General features: G+C 45.1%; 1 protein-coding gene across 3 annotated transcripts in view; it reads left to right on the top strand.

The window, feature by feature from the left end:
- ACSF3 (acyl-CoA synthetase family member 3) overlaps positions 1-2,995 on the top strand; it is a 174,650-nt gene extending 171,655 nt beyond the window's left edge. For all 3 annotated transcript variants that reach the window (XM_033940191.1, XM_033940190.1, XM_033940189.1), the window contains one exon: positions 2,384-2,995. In XM_033940191.1, the coding sequence (XP_033796082.1) occupies positions 2,384-2,501 (118 nt within the window). In that variant the 3' untranslated portion in view covers positions 2,502-2,995. The remainder of the gene's footprint in view (positions 1-2,383) is intronic.
- Positions 2,996-20,968: the final 17,973 nt, after the last annotated feature.

Below are 20,968 nucleotides of genomic sequence, written 5' to 3'. Positions count from 1 at the left end.
CCGAGCTCCACTAAATAGTTTAGTGTTGTCCGCAAATTTTATTATTTCACATTTCGTCCCTGTTTCTAGATCATTTATAAATATATTTAATAGCAGTGGCCCGAGCACCGAGCCCTGTGGGACACCACTCGTGACCCTCCTCCAGTCCAAGTAATGGCCTTTCACTCCTACCCTCTGTTTCCTACCCGCCAACCAGTTTCTGATCCATCTATGTACGTCTCCTTCCACCCCATGGTTCTTCAGTTTCCGAAGTAGGCGTTCATGGGGTACCTTGTCAAAGGCTTTTTGGAAATCTAGATATATGATGTCTATGGGGTCTTCTCTGTCCATCCGTTTGTTAATTCCTTCGAAGAAGTGCAATAAATTAGTTAGACACGATATCCCCTTGCAGAAACCATGTTGGCTGGTTATCAGAAGTTCCATCTTTCAAAATGTTCATCAATGTTGTCTTTTATCAGTGCTTCCGCCATTTTCCCTGGAACGGAGGTCAGACTCACCGGTCTGTAGTTTCCTGGGTCACCTCTTGATCCTACACCTCTTAATCCCACACCAATCTCTAAGGAAGCACTGAAAAGGTGAGACGACAGAGGCACCAGATGTACGATATCTCATCAGACCACCATCCCATCATCTATTTTAATGAAGCTAGCTTCTTACAAGCACAGTTTTCTGTGAATCTCTCCCAGGGATTTCTTAGGGAGAGGAGGAGGTAGTGGATGCTATGGATGGGCCTTTTGGTTTTTATCTGCTGTAATGTTTCTAACTTCTGCTAGGATATGTTGGACTTCTTTGATCCTGGGGTCCTGTCAAATAGATCAGGCTTGTAGAACCTTTGTTTCTATCCTTAAAAATTGTATTCCTTTTGATGGCTTTGCTTTAGGCATTTCATCAAATAAATGTAACCTTGAAAGTGCTGAGGAAAGTCATTGTGAGGTCCAAAGCTACTTTAAAAGGGTTCGGAAAAGCAAACGTTGGTCGTCAGCAGTTTTACAATTATTCCACAAATGCGGCCTGTATGGGAGGCCAATAAGAAGGAAGTTGCCACTAAAGAAAAGCCATGTGATGTGCATGCAGCATTGGTGGAGGTACATTGAGAAATCACTAGGGTTCTGAAACCCCCAAAAGCTTTGTTTCCTGTGGTGTTTACAGCAAAAGCATAGCCAAACACACAATTTTGGGAGAGCTTGACCGCAAAGTGGGTAGGAACGAGAACCCCTTCACCCCAGGCAATCAAAGGTCTCTGAATTCCACTCCCCCAGCTCCCTGGTACTTTTAAGTCCTCTAGTTCTATCGCTGGCAGTGAGCAGCACCTATACTCACTGTTCACACCGGCCCAAGCCTTTCCTCTGATGCAATTTCTAGTCCCATGAACAGGAAGTTGCGTCAGAGGGAAGGCTCAGGGATTGAGAGTGACTTCTTGCTCATACCATTTCCAATTCTAAAATGGCATCCTTGATCTTCCATGGCAGTCTTGCAAGACTGTCATTGGAAGTCATAGCCGCCATTTTCACATTGTAGCCAGAGGGGCAGGAGCAACTTGGGATACTCCTGCCCAAAGAGGCCACTAGACCACCAGAGCTTTTAAAAGGTAGGGCCAGGGAGGGTCTACAGAGGATGGGCGGTGAGGGCAGAGTTGGTGGATGGCTAACAAAGGGAACAGATTCTCTGTTAGGGGAGAGGGAAGCTAGCTCAGAGGGACAGGCTGCTGGTGTCGAGGGGTGGTGGTCATAGTTTTGCTTTCTACCAAAAAATCCTGAAACCCGAACACAGATTTTGTGTTGGTTTTGGTGCCAAATCTGAAATCAAAACCAAAATCTCAAGTGGCAGCATTATGTAGTGTGAATACACTGCAGCTGCAACAATTGGGAAACTTGTCAAGATGAAAGAAAAGATGAATGGTGTGATGTTCCAGCAGCTTCTGGAAGAAACCTATTCTTGTCCACCATAGACCTTGGACTAGGTAGAAAATTCACCTTTCAGCAGACCAGTGATCCTAAGTACAAAGCAAAAGCAACAATGGGGTAGCTTAATAAGAAAAAAGTGAATGGCCTTGAGTGGCCCAGTCAAATCACAGACTTCAGTCTCATAGAAAATCTGTGGCAAGACTTGAAGACACTTATATAGTGTGACTCATGGCTGCAGAAGGAGCTTCCGCCAAGTATTGAGTCAAGGGGGGTGAAGCTTTCAGCCAACAAGACTTTTTGCTTTCTTAGTCTCAATTACATTTTGAGTATTTCTGCAACTGTTCTTTCATAAGTATATGGGTAGGCCCATAAAAGAAACTCCTACTTCGATGCATTGGAAATTGTGTTTTTAGGCAGCCGAATGTGGCAGAGGTGTGTGGCTGCATAGATGTGATGGTGCTCGTGTCCCTCTTTTGCAGGGAATTCATGGCACCTTATACCATCCCAGCAGAACTAATCCTAGTGGAGGAAATCCCTCGAAATGCGATGGGGAAGATCAACAAGAAAGACCTGCTGAAGCACTTCTTCCCAAAATAACTGCTGCCGTCATGGTGACCCAGGATCATCCACTGCCTTATACATATTATTTCAGCAGCTGTACTGAACAAATGTTAGGATGATTATTTCACAGAAGGAAACGTCCAGATTTTTCTCACTTTCTAAATATTATAAAAGACAGGCTTCTGTGAATATTTTGTTGCATTTCAGGCAACAGAGAGTGAAGTGAGTTGTCTGAATTTGACGCTTCATTTCTCTGGTTCTCAGCCTGTTGCTCCAACCAGGAGGCTGTTTGATCTTTCATTTTTGCTGCTCTGTTGGTCAGATGAGGAACTGGATATATAAAGTATAATTAGAAATTCAGCACTGGAAATTATTCTATTTATTCCATGTCCTAAGCAGTTCCAGTGCTCGGACTGTTCCACTGAGTCAAAGTGGCATTTGCCTTTTGCAGTTTAAGGGCCTTTCTCATTTACTGCTGTCCCGCTGAATGCTACTCAGAAACGACTCTGAAATAAAAGCCGCAAACTGTTTGTTGAAAAGTCTGAGAGTCTTCTGTTAGTCACAGCTTGGGCTTCTGTCCACCCGTATAGGACAGTGCCAGAGGAAGGTTTCCTGGGTCCATGCTCTGACCCTCAACTTTCAAGTTTATTTTAAAAAATTTTATACCGTCATCAAGCTTCTAGGCGGTGTACATTAGTTAATAAAAACAGTCAAGTTAACACACATATTTGGGAGAACAATTTACCAGAAAGACAGACTTGTACAAAAGGAAAAAAGGGGTCGAACTTATAGGAAAGAAACACTGAAAGAAAGGCTAAAAGAAAGGAACTCAAATTGTTCTTAGAAGGGCAGTTGTTATTAAACAGCATCTTTAAAAGAGTTGGCGCTATTCGAGGGCGTCTTTGAATAAGAAGGTTTTTAATTTGGATTTAAACTGATTTAAGAACATAAGAATTGTCGCTGCTGGGTCAGACCAGTGATCCATCGTGCCCAGCAGTCCACTCCCATGGCGGCCCTCTGGTCAAAGACCAGCGCCCTAACTGAGACTAGCCTTACCCACGTACGTTCTGGTTCAGCAGGAACTTGTCTAACCTTGTCTTGAATCCCTGGAGGGTGTTTTCCCCTATGACAGACTCCGGAAGAGCGTTCCAGTTTTCTACCACTCTCTGGGTGAAGAAGAACTTCCTTACGTTTGTACGGAATCTATCCCCTTTCAACTTTAAACTTTAAAGTGTCCTCTCGTTCTCCCTACCTTGGAGAGGGTGAACAACCTGTCCTTATCTACTAAGTCTATCCCCTTCAGTACCTTGAATGTTTCGATCATGTCCCCCTCTCAATCTCCTCTGTTTGAGGGAGAAGAGACCCAGTTTCTCTAATCTTTCACTGTACAGAAACTCCTCCAGCCCCTTAACCATCTTAGTCGCCCTTCTCTGGACCCTTTCAAGTAGCATCATGTCCTTCTTCATGTATGGCGACCAGTGCTGGACGCAGTACTCCAGGTGAGGGCGCACCATGGCCCGGTACAGCGGCATGATGACCTTCTCCGATCTGTTCGTGATCCCCTTCTTAATCATTCGTAGCATTCTATCTAAAGTACTCAAACCCTCATCTATCAATATTTTAATTCACTCTCTGGTGATCTCCTGTATTGACTATTGTAATGCCCTATACCAGGGGTAGGCAATTCCGGTCCTCCCGAGCCACAGCCAGGTCAGGTTTTCTGGATATCCACAATGAATATGTATGAGATGGATTTGTATCTTTAATAAGTCCATTAATTGTTCGCCATTTTAATTGTCAAGCGCTTAGTACTTTATGATTAGCATTTTATCAAATGTTAATAAACTTGAAACCTGCAGGCATAAGAGCTATTGGGGTGGTAGGTTTGGGGGGAATTTTGGGGGGGAGGTTATGGTGAGATGTGTACCTGGCACCCTTAATGTGAAGTTCACAGCTGTGCTGGCATGTCTCTGTAGCCAGTGCATTAAACATGCTGGCCCCTCCTAGATGGAAATAGCTTGTTTGGGATGTTTTTAATTTGGGGCATTTTGGGAAGAAAAATGGACTTTTACGCCACCTGATTTTGGGACGTTTTTGTCACAATGTACAAAGTTGGACTTCGACAGCCCCATGTGTCATTCTAGGGCAAGGGTGAGCAGCCTGCAGTCCACGTGTGAGACACACCAAAAATGTCATTAACCGGCGTTGTGGTGACTTTAAATACTGCATTTTACAAATATTTTCAGAACTGTCGTTTTTAAGTTTGACTATGTATTTGTCACAGAAGGCACCTGGGGCTCTGTGCATTTCCAGTTCTGACGCTATATAAAGTTGCGGTCAGCCAGGGATAGTACTGACATTCGCATGGCCTTCTGTGTGTTAAGGTTACCCACTCCTAGGGCAACGGCATTCACTATCTCAATATGTCTGGTGTATTTTTGATAGGAATTTGGTATGAGGCCCTTGGCTCCTTGAGAATGGTTAATGGATAACGTCATTCTAGGGCAGGAATGGGCAACCATGGCTCTGCAGGACCACAGTCGGGTTTTCAAGATTTCCACAATGAATATCCACGAGATTGATTTGCACGTACTGCTTCCATTTGATGCAAATATTTATCATTCGTTGTAGAAACCTTGACAACCTGGCTGAGTTGTGGCCCTCAAGGACTGAAGTTGCTCATCCCCTCTTCTAAGGTATGTCTACGTCAGTTTATTTAGGTGAGATGCAAATCTGTGTTGGTGTCTCTTCTGGATTGAGCTATAGCTTCTGGGATAGGGATCAATGAATCAGAGTGTCTCCATACAGCAGGGCTTTGAAGCCGTCCACGCAATATGCGGCAGCGGTAAAAAGGGCGAACAGAATGCTAAGAATGATAAAGAAGGGGATCACGAACAGATCGATAAAGGTTATCATGCTGCTGTACCGGGTCATGGTGCGCCCTCACCTGGAGTACTGCGTCCAGCACTCGTCGCCATACATGAAGAAGAACATGGTACTACTCGAAAGGATCCAGAGAAGAGCGACTAAAATGGTTAAGGGGCTAGAGGAGTTGCTGTACAGTGAGAGATTAGAAAAACTAGGCCTCTTCTCCCTTGAAAAGAGGAGATTGAGAGGGGACATGATTGAAACCTTCAAGATAATGAAGGGAATAGACTTAGTAGATAAGGACAGGTTGTTCACCCTCTCCAAGGTACAGAGAACGAGAGGGCACTCTCTAAAGTTGAAAGGGGATAGATTCCATACAAACGTAAGGAAGTTCTTCTTCACTCAGAGAGTGGTAGAAAACTGGAATGCTCTTCCGGAGTCTGTCATAGGGGAAAACACCCTCCAGGGATTCAAGACAAAGTTAGACAAGTTCCTGCTGAACCAGAACATACGCAGGTAAGGCTAGTCTCAGTAAGGGCGCTGGTCTTTGACCAGAGGGACGCCGCGTGTGCGGACTGCTGGGCACGATGGACCACTGGTCTGACCCAGCAGCGGCAACTCTTATGTTCTTATGTTTGATTACTCTTCCTGAGGCTGGGGATCTCTCAGTAATGTAGGGAGATTTGGGGCATAGATGTGAAAGTGTCTAGGGGCCCGCTCTGCTCCTGTTTAGTTTTACCACAAATAAATAACATCATAGGGTCCGCAACCCCCTCCCCCACTCTTCTTTCTCTAGCTAACTCCTCTCGCACCCTCTTTCCTCCTCTTCTCTCTGCGTGATTTTTCTCCCACTATTTTGTTTCTCTGTCTTAGCCTCAGGCGATGTTCAGCTCATCGGGAAAATGCAGTACTGAAATGAATCTTGCTCTCTCTAGCCATCAGCAGTAATGCTTGCTAATTTCTTTCATTTCTCACCAGCACGCTCCCTCCTTTGTTTCTCTCTCTCTTGTTCTTTTTTACTGCAGCAGTTAAAACGGTTGGTAATTTTGATGAGTTTAATCTTAGTGGGAATAGCCCTGTGAGAATGGTTATTGCAGTGTTGGTATGCCTCATCGCATCCCTCCTCCTGTCTCCTCACAGATGGGAAAACCCACAAAGGAGCGCAAGTCGCTCTTCACTAGAAGCCCTCATAAGGCACAGGCTGCAAAGCCTCGGCGAGTGCTCAGGGTCACAAGGCCCCAGTGCATGTGGCGGACTCAGAGATTCCCTCCACCCCATCTTCTGATAGGTCTCTCATCCAGGTGTAGTTCTTCCTATCGGCATAAATAATTGTGAAACAGAACTAAAGAGCCAATCCCCACTTTGAGTTTGCATAAAAAGAAATTGTCATTCTCGGGGCCACTTCTGAATGAACCTCAGCAGGAATGCCGTCCTGGACTGACCCATGACAGCAAGCCGATCATCAGATGCCAGCTTTAGGAAAGCACATCCTTTAACCAGTGGTCATAGAACAGAGGTTCTTTCTTGCAAATGGACGTTTTGGCCCAGATTCTGTAAACTGTGTCCCGATTGTATGCAGCTGTAGGCGTCCTAGAGCTGTCTGATCAGCCAATCAGGATGCACGTTTTCTAAAAAAAATGTTTCCTAGGCAGGCCGCCTATATAGAAGGCGCCTCCGGGAGCCTAGGGAGGCCCGCAAGCCTGCCTAAGCTTGCCTAAGGTTAAGCGTAGCCTTAGGCGAACCTAGGTGATCCTATGCGCCTCCCTAGTAGAGCTGTAAGGTTCATTGAGTCCGGCATGAGGGGTTGGGCACCCTCCTGCTGCGATTGTCGGGGGGAGGACCTACCGGCAGGAAGGGTTGAGCGGGTAGGGGGGGTCTTTCAGCTGGAGGGGTTGGGTACCCTCCTGCCACGATCATCGTGAAAGGGTGGGGGACCTACCAGCAGGAGGGATTGGGCATCCCTCCTGCCTCGTTCGCTTAGGGGGAAGGAGGAGAGACTGGCGACCATAGCCACGGCCGCTATACTAATCACGGCAGGAAGATCCCTTGCCGCGATTAAGTACAGCGGCTGCATTTAAAGTAACCTGGTTCTGTAACCGGTGTCTGTAGCAAGGACGTCGGTTACAGAATCGGGTTTAGTTTGGGCAGGTGTTGGCTCGGGCATCCTATACAGAATCCAGGTGTTTAAATTTTCTTTTTAAGTTTCTTTACTCTTTGATATACCCTTTTATCAAACTGGTACCTAAACGGTTTATATTGGATTCAACATATAAAAGTTTTACAAAGCGTAAAGGTCAAATAATTATAATAAAAAAGGAGGGAGCAAGACGGATTGACATAATGGAAACAAGATGGGAGGAGGGAGATGGTAAGTTAGTAAATACATCAAAATTTGAAAGAAAAAAAAAGGGGGGTGGGAAGCGGAAGAGAGGAAGATACGTGAATGATAGGGCTCGCTGGGATCCTGCTAAGAAAGCTGCCGTCCGATTGGCCTGACTAGACTCAGCAGAGGCTGTCATTGGTCCCTGCACTCCGTGGCTCTGCTGCTCATGTCAGGCCCAGATAAGAGGGCAGTTCCCGGGGGCCTCACAAACACAGCCCTCCTACCCCACTCCCTGGCCTTCCTTAAAGGCTTTTGCAGTTCTCATTTTCTTATTCAGAACACATTGTTCCTGTCTCTGATGAGACGTTTTGTGATCACTGCAGAGAGGCTGCCTGCGTATGCAGCAGTTGTCTGACCCAGCACAAGGGATATTTGGCGATGCCAGCACTAGAAGCTCACATGCCATCTGCTGAGCCCTGATAAGCGGGCTCCTTTGTGTGCGATGACACTGACAGGCTTTTTAAACAGCCCTCAAAAGGATGCACAGCCAGGGGGGGAGGGGGCAAAGCCTCCAGCTATTGTCAAGGGATTGTTCTCGTACCTAATGATAGCCTTTTTCATTTAGCAGGAAAAAGAAAATCTGGCAAGGGTGAGGAGGATGAAAGAGAGTGTACTGGAAATGTTACCTTTAAGTGACTTTGCTTTGTAGACAACGCAGTAACGGTGGAGCGATAAGAGCAGACGGGTACAGCACAGCCTGCACGGTCGGGGTGCTCCGTGTTCAGCACTTATAGAGTCGGATTCAGGAAAGCTTCCTGGCATGTTTATTTGTGCATGTGTTGGATAAAGAGAGTAACTGCATAACAACTATTTTATGCCTGCTTTATAAAGGTCAAAGCAAAAGTAACCACAATATTAGTCAAGCCATTAAAGCCGCACTTATATAGTCACATAAACTCAAAAATTAAAGTGCGATGAACTATCCATACTATCATTCATTCAAAAATATCAACCATGAAATTGCTGACCTGCTGTTAGTGATCTGTATCCTGTTGCTAAAATCGTCTGTAGTACCTGAAGATTGGAGGGTGGCCAATGTTACACTGATTTTTTTTAAAAAGGGTTCCAGGGGAGATCCGGTAAGGCTCACTTCGACGCCGGGCAAAATGGTAGAAACGATTATAAAAAATTAAAACTGTGGAGTAGAGAGTTGCGCAGGGACAGAAATCCCACCCGTCCCCGCCTGTCCCCGCCAGGATCCTCTCCGTCCCCGCCAGGATCCTCTCCGTCCCCACCCATCCCCGTCAGGATCCTCTCCGTCCCCACCCATCCCTGCAAGGAATTACCTCCATCCCCGCCCGTCCCCATAAAAAGCAGCAATTACTTCTGACAGGATCATCAATTCCACAGTTTCTTTTGTGTTTGCGCTGCTGTTTTCCTTGTGGAATCTCTTTGGTGGAACCCTTTTTTTATTTTCTGTTCAAGTAATTAACTTATAAACCCCCTCTTTTACTAAGGCTGATGTGTCCATTATATTATATGGATGAACCCTGCTTCCAAAGCCTTCCATCCCCGTGTGAGTCCCATTGGCTAGAGGGGTGTCCCCAAGGGAGTCCCATGGGTTAGGGGGGATTCCCGCAGGACCCCCGCGGAATTCCCATGATCCCTGTTCCCGTGCAGACCTCTACTGTGGAGCACGTAGACAAACATGATTTAATGAAACGGAGTCAGCAGGGGTTCAGCCGAGGGAGATCTTGCCTCACCAATTTGCTTGACTTCTTTGAAGGTGTGAATAAACATGTGGATAAAAGTGAGACGGTTGATATAGTGTATCTAGATTTTCAGAAAGCTTTTGATAAAGTTCCTCACTAGAGGCTCCTGAAAAAATTAAAGTGTCATGGCAAAGTTCAGTTGTGGATTAGGAATTGGTTATCAGATAGAAAACAGAGGGTAAAGTTAAATGGTAATTTTTCTCAATGGAGGAGAGTACACAGTGAAGTGCCACAGGGGTCTGTACTGGAACCGGTGCTATTTAACTTATTTATAAATGATCTGGAAATTGGAATGACGAGTGAGGTGATTAAATTTGCAGATGACACTAAACTGTTCAAAGTTGTTAAAATGCATGCGGATTGTGAAAAATTGCAGGCAGACCTTAGGAAATTGGAAGACTGGGCGTCCAAATGGCAGATGAAATTTAATATGGACAAATGCAAATTGATGCACATTGGGAAGAATAACCCGAATCACAGTTACCAGATGTTGGGTCCGCCTTGGGGTTAGCGCCCAAGAAAAGGATCTGGGTATCATTGTAGGCAATACGATGAAACCTTCCGCCCAATGTGTGGTGACGGCGGCCAAAAAAGCAAACAGGATGCTGGGAATTATTAAAAAAGGGATGGTTGACAAGACTAAGAATGTTATAATGCCCCTGTATTGCTCCATGGTGCGACCTCATTTGGAGTATTACGTTCCATTCTGGTCTCCTTACAAAATCCTGAGCGGAGTAGAACGGGTACAAGTGGATCGATTTTTCACTCCGTCAAAATGACAAAGACTAGGGGACACTTGATGAAGTTAAAGGGAAATATTTTTAAAACCAATAGGAGGACTTTTTTTTTCACTCAGAGAATAGTTAAGCTCTGGAATGTGTTGCCAGAGGATGTGGTAAGAGTGGATAGCGTAGCTGGCTTTAAGGAAGGTTTGGACAAGTTCCTGGAGGAAAAGTTCATAGTCTGTTATTGAGAAAGACATGGAAGAAGACACTGCTTGCCCTGTATTGGTAGCATTGAATATTACTACTCCTTGGGTTTTGGCCAGGTACTAGTGACCTGGATTGGCCACCGTGAGAACGGGCTACTGGGCTTGATGGACCATTGGTCTGACCCAGGAAGACGGTTCTTAGGTTCTTATGTTCTTATAACAAAAATAAAACTTCAGCAATCTCCAAAGTGTGAAAATAAAATGACTTATCTTAAAAATGAATCATGTTGCTTCTGTAACCAATAGTAGCAGCAGATGGAGATTGCATTTCATTGCCTGGTAGCACAATAGAAAATATTTTGCTGCTGTAATTGTTGTTTCCACTGTCAGTTGTGGGAAGTGTACAGCTGCATTTCTTGACATCTTTGTATTTTGCAGAGTTCCAGAAGATGCATTTCTGCTTCTGGGTTTCTGGTGTTGCACTGCATGCAACCTGGCTCCTTGGATTCTAGCGAATCCCCTTTTTTGCCAGGATACTCGATGTTTGTAGGGAGGTCATGGCTGAGACCAACTTTAGCTGGGAGGCAAATGGCACTTAAAATTCATTCACTCCGCACTCATCTGTCAAACAGTAACTCAGTCCAGGCCAGAATGTTTGTTCTGGTGTAAATATTCAGCTGGTGGTCGTGAGAATTTTTCAGCTATCACCAACCAATATTCAACCTTTAACCAGATAACTGAAACCAAGGTGACACGTCAAAACCGCGCGGGACAAAAACATGCATGCAATCCCACGCAGGACTTATGCACTCCACCTTAAAACACTTCTGAGGGGGCTGGGGGGTGAACCCCCCACTAAACTTACAAGTGTTAGCGCTCCCGTTGGGGGTTTGACACTGAAAACTGCCCAATACCCCCAAAACAAAGGAAAACAGCAGTTTCCATTGCAATGGGGGGGTGTAAACACTTAGAAGTTTACCCCCTCCCCCCTCAGAGCGCTAACAGGAACTGTTATAAGACCTTGTGCATAAGTCCTCTATGCGATTGTCGTCACGCTTTAGTTATGGTACCGAAACCAAAGATAGGACTGTGTTTTATGTGGTCCAGTTAAGTGCCATTATTCAGCACTTAACCAGATAAATGCCGACTTCACCCCTGACCAGTTTCAGCTTAGATGGTCAGAGGGGATGTTCAGCGCACTCTCTGGATACTTGTTGCTGACTATCTCCAGATAGCTCTGCGCAGATGTCTTTAACCAGCCTCTCCTGCTCAGTTGAATTGCTTTGAAGATTGAGCCGTAGAGTTAGATCACAAAATAGCATTTTCACACTTGCAGTTTCTGTTTAGCCTGTTCAAAGGATCATGGATTTGATATACCCATGGTCTGCATAAATGACATGCAGGTATTTCCTCTGTCCCTGGTGGGATCCCAGTCTAATGGAAGGTAAAGTGAGTTGCCCAGGGTCACAAAGCGCTACAATGGGAATTCAAGCCAGTTCTCAAATGTCATTTCAATTTTCTTAGTCCATGTTATCCAGAGGTGTAAATCCACTATGAACTTAAATCCTTTTTAGTTACTATCAACGGGGCTGAGCCTCAAATCTCCATGTGTTGTATGTGTTTTACAATCACACTAGAAAGGGAATTAACCTCCCCTCCTGCCCTGTTATTAATCAAAAACACTTATAGTTCTTAAAACAGGGACTTAACTTTTAGATCCCGGGCAGGGTTTGTTGAAAATAGGCAGTGAAAGTCGTTACTCAGTCTTTCCTGCCGTCTCTGCTAGTCCCCATAAGTAAACATGTTATAACCAGCTGAGGAGAGCTTATAACCCAGAGGGATGTTAAAACATTAAACATAATGGGAGACAAAAGGAAACCCCTCAGGGACTCCAAAAGATGGCTTCCAAGGTGAAAAAGATTTTGGAAATTTGACCATATATGACTGATATTTTTTAAAAAAACAACCTTCAAACCATCACAAAACATTGCCCTCTATCCTAATGGAACGTAAAATAGACAACATCAGGTCAAAAGAACATAAGAACATAAGCAGTGCCTCCGCCGGGTCAGACCATAGGTCCATCCTGCTCAGCAGTCCGCTCCCGCGGCGGCCCAAACAGGTCACGACCTGTCTGAATTACCAGAAGAGGCCCCTTTCCACCTTGGTTTCTCATTAAAGTCCTATCTTCCCATCAAAGTCCTCACCCTCTGGTCTTGCCCATGCACGACCTGGTTGGCTTCTATACTTATTACCTGGTTAGCTTTCTATACTTGTGTTACATCCCAGCACCTCTCTCAGTATCCCACGATCCCTTTATCCCTCAGGAATCCATCCAATCCCTGTTTGAATCCATGTACCGTACTCTGCCTGATCACTTCCTCCGGTAGCGCATTCCAAGTGTTCACGACCCTTTGGGTGAAGAAAAACTTCCTTGCATTTGTTTTGAACCTATCTCCCTTCAGTTTCTCCGAATGCCCCCTCATACCTGTTGTCCCCCTCAGTCTGAAGAATCTGTCCCTATCCACCCTCTCTATGCCCCTCATGATCTTGAAGGTCTCTATCATATCTCCCCTGAGCCTCCTTTTTTCCAGAGAGAAGAGCCCCAGCCTATCCAACCTCTCGGCGTATGGGCAGTGTTCCAGCCCTTTTACCAGTTTTGTTGCTCTCCTTTGGACTCTCTCAAGTACCGCCATGCCTTTCTTGAGGTGCGGCGACCAATACTGAACGCAGTATTCCAGATGTGGACGCACCATCGCTCGATACAATGGCATGATGACTTCCCGCGTCCTGGTTGTTATGCCCCTCTTTATGATGCCCAGCATCCTGTTGGCTTTTTTTGAGGCTGCTGCGCACTGTGCAGATGGCTTCAGTGATGCATCCACCAGCACACCCAAGTCTCTCTCAAGTCTGCTATCTCCCAACAATGCCCCCCCCAATTTGTAGTTGAATAACGGGTTCTTTTTCCCTATATGCATGACCTTGCATTTTTCCACGTTAAAGCACATTTGCCATTTGTTTGCCAAGTCTTCCAGCTTGTCCAGGTCCCTTTGCAGGTCCTCACACTCTTCCCTGGACCTAACTCTGCCGCACAGTTTGGTATCGTCTGCAAATTTTATAACCTTGCACAGGACAGATCAAGTTGTAATACAATAGCTTTCTGGCCTTTCCCTACTAAAGATCTTCCCTCTGCCAAAATAGCCCCAATTACTGACTCCATACTATGATATTTTAAAATATTGATTCTTTCAAAACACAATGTTAAACTCTTCAGATACTATCCTCTGGTCCCCTCCTGCTTCTCAAGTCTTCCTTTCCCCCCATCTTCTCCTTGGAAGGATCTGGTGATGGGCTGGTTCCACGTTCGACTAGCACTTGAGACAACGGTTCTGGTACTGTTTCTTCCTCATTCCTTCTGAGCTAGCCACAGATCCTCTTCCCCTTGCTGAATGTGCAATGACCACAGACTTATGAACCAAGGGCAAAGAAATTCAAACTGGGTTGGGTGTTTATACTAGAAGTTGGACAAGTTCCTGCTCAATTGGAAAGTACACAGGTGAGGCTGGTCTTTGACCTAGGGGCCGCCGCGTGAGTGGACTGCTCTGACCCAGCAGCGGCAATTCTTATGTTCTTAAGTTTCCCTCTGAGAGGTGTCTCCTCCTACCACTGTCAGTTACTGGGCAGGAGGTTAAACTTTTGAGTCACCGGAAAGTGATGTTTTTGGTTCAGGGTCTGTTGGAATAGGCTTTCTAAGGATCTTCAGCAAGCCTCTTCAGTTTTACGGTTTAGAAAGCAGCTGAAAACGTTTTTGTTCTTGTTAGAGCCACTGCCTCTGCACCCTGAGGTTGTGGGTTCAAATCCCACACTGTTCCTTGTGACCATGGGCAAGTCACTTAATCCCCCATTGCCTGACGGGACAGATAGGGTAAAATGTTTGAGTACCTGAATGTAAACCACTTAGACTATAAGTGGTATATAAATGCTTAAGTAAAAAATAAAAGTAAAAAAATACTAGTAACAGCGGGTAATGAACCAGCATTTGAGTTGTTTTGCTTGTGGCTGTTCATTGTTGTTGGTATTGCAATATGTTCTGGGTACTATGTGGTTTTGTTGTTTTATCGAAATATGTGTCGTATGAGAAGGATGTAATTGATCTTTTTATTGGGATGTTTTAATTCACTCCACATAGAATTACAGGATATACAGAATATAAAATTTTAAAACAAATCCCCTTGTTCCAGAAACTGAAAGGTACAAAAAGCAAAGGCCAGTACAGGCAGTCCCCGAGTTAAGAACAAGTTACATTTTTTAAGCTGTTCTTAAGTCGGAACTCAGAACTTGCAGATTTTAAGATTCTCACTGCTTCCCTCTGCTCCCAGCGGACAAAAGGGCCAACTGTCCCCACCACACACTGTTCTTAATGTGGCTAGGTATTATTCTTGAATCTGCTGCAGGAGAAATGTAGGAGTCTGTGCCCCACTGGAAATACTGCTCAGTGAAATCAAATGAAGCCGCAACCGCGTTCTTAAGTATGACGCACTGAAGTCGGCCGTCAAACCACAAGAGTTCTCTGCAGCCACCTGAGAGTCTCCACTAGATTTGTATTTCTTTTTTTTTTTTTTATTCTTTATTCATTTTCAATATTTTCAATAAGTGCAATACAAATTAAATACATTTTATATTTAAGACATCACTTAATATTCTTTCAAGAAACAAATCAATCTATATCCCTCCCCCCACCCTATCCCATAACTATTATAAATTTTTTATTTAATAATCAAATCTTCAAAAAGCTCCAAAAAGATTTGTATTTCTTGATATACTGAAGGTCATTTATTCTATATTTGGTGAGAGTCCATCTGTTACAAAGAAGAGATATTCTACCATCATATAGGTTCTGTAAATAGCAACCGATGAAAACAAAACAAAAAAATTGTGGATACAGATGTTCTGGAGATAATTTATTAAACACTGACATATAAAACCATGAAAATTCAATGAAAAAAGTACAATGCTAAAAAATACTGTGATAAAAATCCAACCGGACCCTACACGGTCCAAGTTTCGGCAAACACGCCTTCCTCAGGGGTCCAATGGTTTGCAAACTCACATATAAAGAATTGGACTGAAAACAGTCTATTGTCTTTAAACATGTGAGCAAAGAACACCGCAGACAAGCTGAAGTAGCAAAAAAATGCCCATCTGCAGTAACCATTATCTCTCTCCTTATTGGCTAAGGCTCTTAACATTTGCATCTCCTCTTCCTATAGGCTAAGGCTCTTTACACCTGCATTGTGAGGTCATAGGGCTTTATGGTTATAGAAACATTGTAACATGATGGCAGATAAAGGCCAAATGGCTCATCTAGTCTGCCCAACAAAGGAAAATGAGGAGACCTGATGATCCACCGATGAAAATAAAAACTGTGAATACAGATGTTCTGGAGATAATTTATTAAAAACTGACATATAAAACCATGAAAATTCAATTTAAAAAGTACAATGCTAAAAAATACTGTGATAAAAATCCAACCGGACCCTACACGGTCCAAGTTTCGGCAAACACGCCTTCCTCAGGGGTCCAATGGTTTGCAAACTCACATATAAAGAATTGGACTGAAAACAGTCTATTGTCTTTAAACATGTGAGCAAAGAACACCGCAGACAAGCTGAAGTAGCAAAATAAATAGCAAGCCTGTGCCCTGATTTGGCATACCAATGCCCTGAAGGCCGTTGTCCTCACTGCACCCTGTGAATCTTTGCGGGTCAAGTGATTAACACTCACCGTTAAAGGCAAAGGGCTGATGGACCTGCTGTAAGCTTTGCATTGGAGAAAAGTGCACAGTTTTGGCTACTGTTTTCCTCTCCTCTGTTGTATGAGGAATTCGCCCTTTTATTACAGGTCAAGGAGATTCAAATGATCTCATCCACGTTTCATTGGGACCAGGTAGGCTAGGGCAGTGATCTCCAACGCATGGCTCCAAGGCTGTATGTGGCCCTCAAATAGTTGGCTGAAATGCTCTTCAAAGCTTGAAAATTCATTTCAGTCTTGCCCACTGGATATAGCAACTGCAAATGATGTCAAGTATGTTACTCAGGTCTCTCATTTATGGAATCTGCTACAGTTAATCCAAAATAAAATGAGTTTTTAAAATGTATCCTGGAAGTGTTGTAGAATCAATATTATTATGAATTTTTAATGTTTAATACCTAGTCTGAACAAGCGGGAGAGGCGAGATATGATACATGGCATAAATGAACATGAGGCGAGTCTATTTGAATTGGAAGGAAGCTCTGGAATGAGGAGGCACAGGATGAAGGTCAAAGGGGACAGATTCAGAAGTAACCTCAGAAAACACTTTTTCACCGAAAAGGTGGTGAATGCTCGGAACGGCCTCCCGGTGGAGATGCTGGAGACAAGAAAACTTGGGACATTGGATCTCTAAGGGCATCTTTAGGCAGACTAGATAGGCGTAAGCTTGAAATCTTTTTGTGGCCTGCGGAGCTTTCTCGTATTCACACTGCGGCCCTTCACCTGAAAAAGACCACTGGGCTAGGGGTACTCCAGGACTGGATTGAGAAGCACGATTGCCCCCTTATATTGGCAGTGCTGCCGCTGTTTGAGTTGTGGGAGTTAGGGAGCAACCTTGCCATATCGAAACAGCACTGTGTACTCTGTATTTTCACAGGGTTTTGTGTTACTTCCCTCTGTCCGGTGATCAAGAGAGCATCTGTTATTGTTAACAAAGTGATACCAGAAAAAGTGACCTGAGGGAGGGGGGGGGGGGGAGTGGTAAAGAGAAGCTTTCTTGTTTTGTTCTGTACCCGTCGTTAGCAGTGGGCATGGATTATCTGTAGTGACTTAGTAAGGGGGGGGAGTGGACCGCCCCAGGCGCCCAGGGCAGGATTAATTCTTTGAGGGCCCCTAGGCACCCAAGTACACTGGGTCCCCCTAGCCCTGCCCCGCCCACACCCTGCCCTCGCCCCACCATGCCCCGCCCCATTTATCTGTTTTCTTATCTACTTCTTTATTTCCACCTGTATTTCTTTCTTTTTTTTTAAATTCAAAACAAAGATTAGCACAGTTTTTCTTCTATGCCACCCCCAAACATCTCTGAACAAATCCCCCTTCCTTCTCTTCCCACCTACTTACCCAGGACATTAACTCTGAACCCTTTCAATATGTATATAAAAGTGTTCAAATATATTGTAAAGCAGTAATACTATCCGAAAAATAACCAGGTTTACAACGCCTCTCAACTGCCTCAATCTACGTCAACCAACGGTAACCCATATGTATAAACAACCAAATCTGTAACTCCTCTAGTACGTTCCACTCCATGTATGTTAACTTGTAATGAAACAACAAGGCAAGCAGTCCACCAAAGAATCCAACATGAAAAAAAAAGATTGGCAGAAAATAAGGAGATTCAAATCAGGTTAATTCAAGGTGCTCCTAAGAGCCATGCCTGATGCATTTCGCCAAACAAGGCTAGTCAACGCTAACAGAAAGCCATGTCTTTCATACACATGGAACACAGGTACACCCTCACCCAATATGGAGGGAGCCCTATCTTCATGCGAAGCAGTGTCGGGCCAGCAGCACTCTAAACAGGCTGCTTGGCCTTGTCCGTCGGGAATTTCACTCTACCGCATTACTGAGTAAAATCCCCGACGGACAAGGCCAAGCAGCCTGTTCAGAGTGCTGCCGGCCCGACGCTGCTTCGCATGAAGGTAGTGGTCAGTGGGGAGGGAAGGATGGAGGGTCAGTGGGGGTTTGGCTGCGCAGTGGGGGTTGGAGGGTTCTGCTCACAAGGGATGGGAGAGAGGGAAGGATAGAAGCTGGGCAAGGCTGCACAAGGGATGGGAGGGAGGGGAGGAAAGATACTGCACATGTAGGGGAGAGAAAAGAAAGAAGAAGAATTGGGGTGAAGGAGAGGAAGGGAGAGATAGTCATGTGCATACCCCGAAAATAAGACCTAGTGACTTTTTTGGGCCCCAAGTAAATATAAGACGCTGTCTTATTTTCGGGGCAACATGGTAGGTAAAACACATTAAATAGAAAACATACATATCAATAAAACTAATAAAAGCAGGGGGGCAAAAGCAAACCAGAGCTACATACAACCAGGGAAATGCTGTTTAAATTGTTTTGTTGATATTTAAAGCTAGTTTTTCTAATTTTTACATAAAGATAATCAAACTATAAATGAACCAAAACTGTTCAGAAAGGAAATACTTGATATAAACAATCAAGTTACCTCACGTGCAGGCAGCCAGGAGGACGAGGCAGACCCAAGCCGCGATTACAGTCGGGAGGGTGCAGGCGAACACGAGCGGCGAAGGCAGAGAAAGGCAGGAGCACAGCATCTTAAAGCATAGCGGCCGCATGACTTGATGCAGCGGCAGTAGACAGTGTACTCGTGGCGGCCGCGAGACTTGAGGGCAGCGTCGTCCGGGAGGTTCATTTTCAGAAGGGTCCGACATGGTAGCATTTCTTACAAGCTTCCGGCAGCTACTTGAAGTTTTCTCTCTGCCGCAACTTCCTGTTTCCGACAGGACAGATCGCTACAGAGAGGGAAAGTTTTGGGGCAGCCTCCGGCAGCTTGTGAGAACAGCTGCCATGTCGGGCCCTTCTGAAAAGGAAAATTTAGCTTTTTAATAGAGCACTTCGGACCATGGGGCCCCCTGGATCTGTGGGGCCCATGGCAGCTGCCCTATTTGCTCCCTATAACACCAGCCCTGGGGCCCCCTGACAATGTCGGACCCTAGGCACGTGCCTCGTAGGCCTATTGGTTAATCTGGCCCTGCAGGCGCCATCATGGTGGGGTCGCTAGAACCTCTCTGCCCTCCCTTCCCTGGCCCCGCACCTCTTTAAATCTTTGCCAGGGCGAGCAACTACTCTGGCCTGCTGCCTCCCTCTGAAATCACTTCCGGGTCACGGGACCAGGATGGAAAAGCAGTGCAAGCAGCAGGCCTAGGTACAGGGGTGGGAAGGGAGGGGGGAGTGTGGCAATGGGGAGCGCGGAGAGGAGGGCACAGGGGGGTGCCATCGCCCACAGGCACCTCCTACCTTTGCTACACCACTATTTGAATGCAAAACTGGAGGTTCAAGTTTAATGCCTACATCTCAGCTCTAACACACCACTGTACACTTTCCAGAGCATCATTAGAATCATTTTTCACAAGAGAAGAAAAATTGTACATCATTCACATGGCTACAGTATTGGACCCTCGGGTTCCCCAAAACTTCCCCAGCAAACAAATATAAATGGCAAGCAACATGACCAACAGAGCCAAACTCACTTCCACAGAGTCCCAAACAGACAGGTTCTCCCATAATCTTCTCTTTTGAAAGTGGCCCAACCAAAAGGATCAAAGCCAGGACCCCAAATATTTTCCCAGCTAAGAAGCAGAGTATGTAAAATATATTTTCTCAAGGATTTAAGCCAGGCATATAAATCAGTGATAAAAGACAGGCTTGTACAGTTTGCGTGCATATGTTAGAGAAAGATCGGGCCCCGGGGAGCGGAGGTGATTGATGGACTGTATCTTTTAAACAGATATTTGTCCTTTCGTGACCTCAGACATGCTCTGACAAACGTAGAAAGCAAGAGCATCATAACAGGAAGAAATCAATAATCATAGCAGTGCTCAGCAATGAAATCTCTGTTAGGGGCAGAGATGGAGGGGAATCGGGAAGGTACAGGCTGGAAGCCGCCATTGGTACAGCACCATTTCCTGTCCTGTGGGAAATGATTAGTGACTGGAAGCATTTGTCTTGCAAAAGCAGCAGCAGGGGAGAGGGATAAATGGGGTTCAAGGATTGAGGTGGCACTGCAGGACGGCGAGGATCAAGCCTCATACTGGGAAAATGATGATGTTCCTTCGGTGCCCTTAGGTCAAATTGTCAGCTGGAATTTCATCATGTGCAAAACTGGGGTTAGGAAGAGAAGCCGTATGTGATCCATGAAGGAAGACGCAATAAATGTCCGAGACGTGTATGTGCAAGAATCTGAAAAATTCTTTCGACTGGAAGTGTACAGTGAGAAAACGGGTGCTCTTTCAGGAGGAAACAGAGATCGGATACCTGTCATCTATGAAACATAACCCAGTCGATATTCAAATCGATTTAAATGGCTCCTGGCTGTTTAAATCACTGCCCAGGACTAAGCTGGGATACTCAGTGGCACTCAACCGGATGGTATGACAAAACATTGGTGATTAGACCCATCGTCAAAACCAGCTAATCTGTAAACAGTCCAGAGGTCGAGTAGGCAGTTCGGTGTCGGTATTCAACATCTAACCGCATAAGACGGCCAACCCTGTCCTATCTTTATGTGGTTAAGTGCTGAATATGACCCTTAATCGCATAACTGTTAGCTGGCCTCCTATGCTTGGGTATTTTAGTGCCAGTACTTGCACATGGCTGGCATTGGATATCCAGGAATACAGCTTGTGGCAGCCCAAAATACACTGACCTCTGCCAGCTGAATATTGGCTGGAAGTTGTCTAGGACAGCAGTGATAGAAATACAAGTTTCTGTTTCCTCTGGACAGAACATGAGAGCTACGTTTTCCCAAAAGGCTTAGAAACCCAGTAAATGACAA

Source organism: Geotrypetes seraphini, chromosome 4 (assembly GCF_902459505.1).
Source record: "Geotrypetes seraphini chromosome 4, aGeoSer1.1, whole genome shotgun sequence".
Classification (NCBI taxonomy): Eukaryota; Metazoa; Chordata; class Amphibia; order Gymnophiona; family Dermophiidae; genus Geotrypetes; species Geotrypetes seraphini.
The sequence above is the reverse complement of the archived record's forward strand: the minus strand, read 5'-3'. Positions and strand labels throughout refer to the sequence as shown.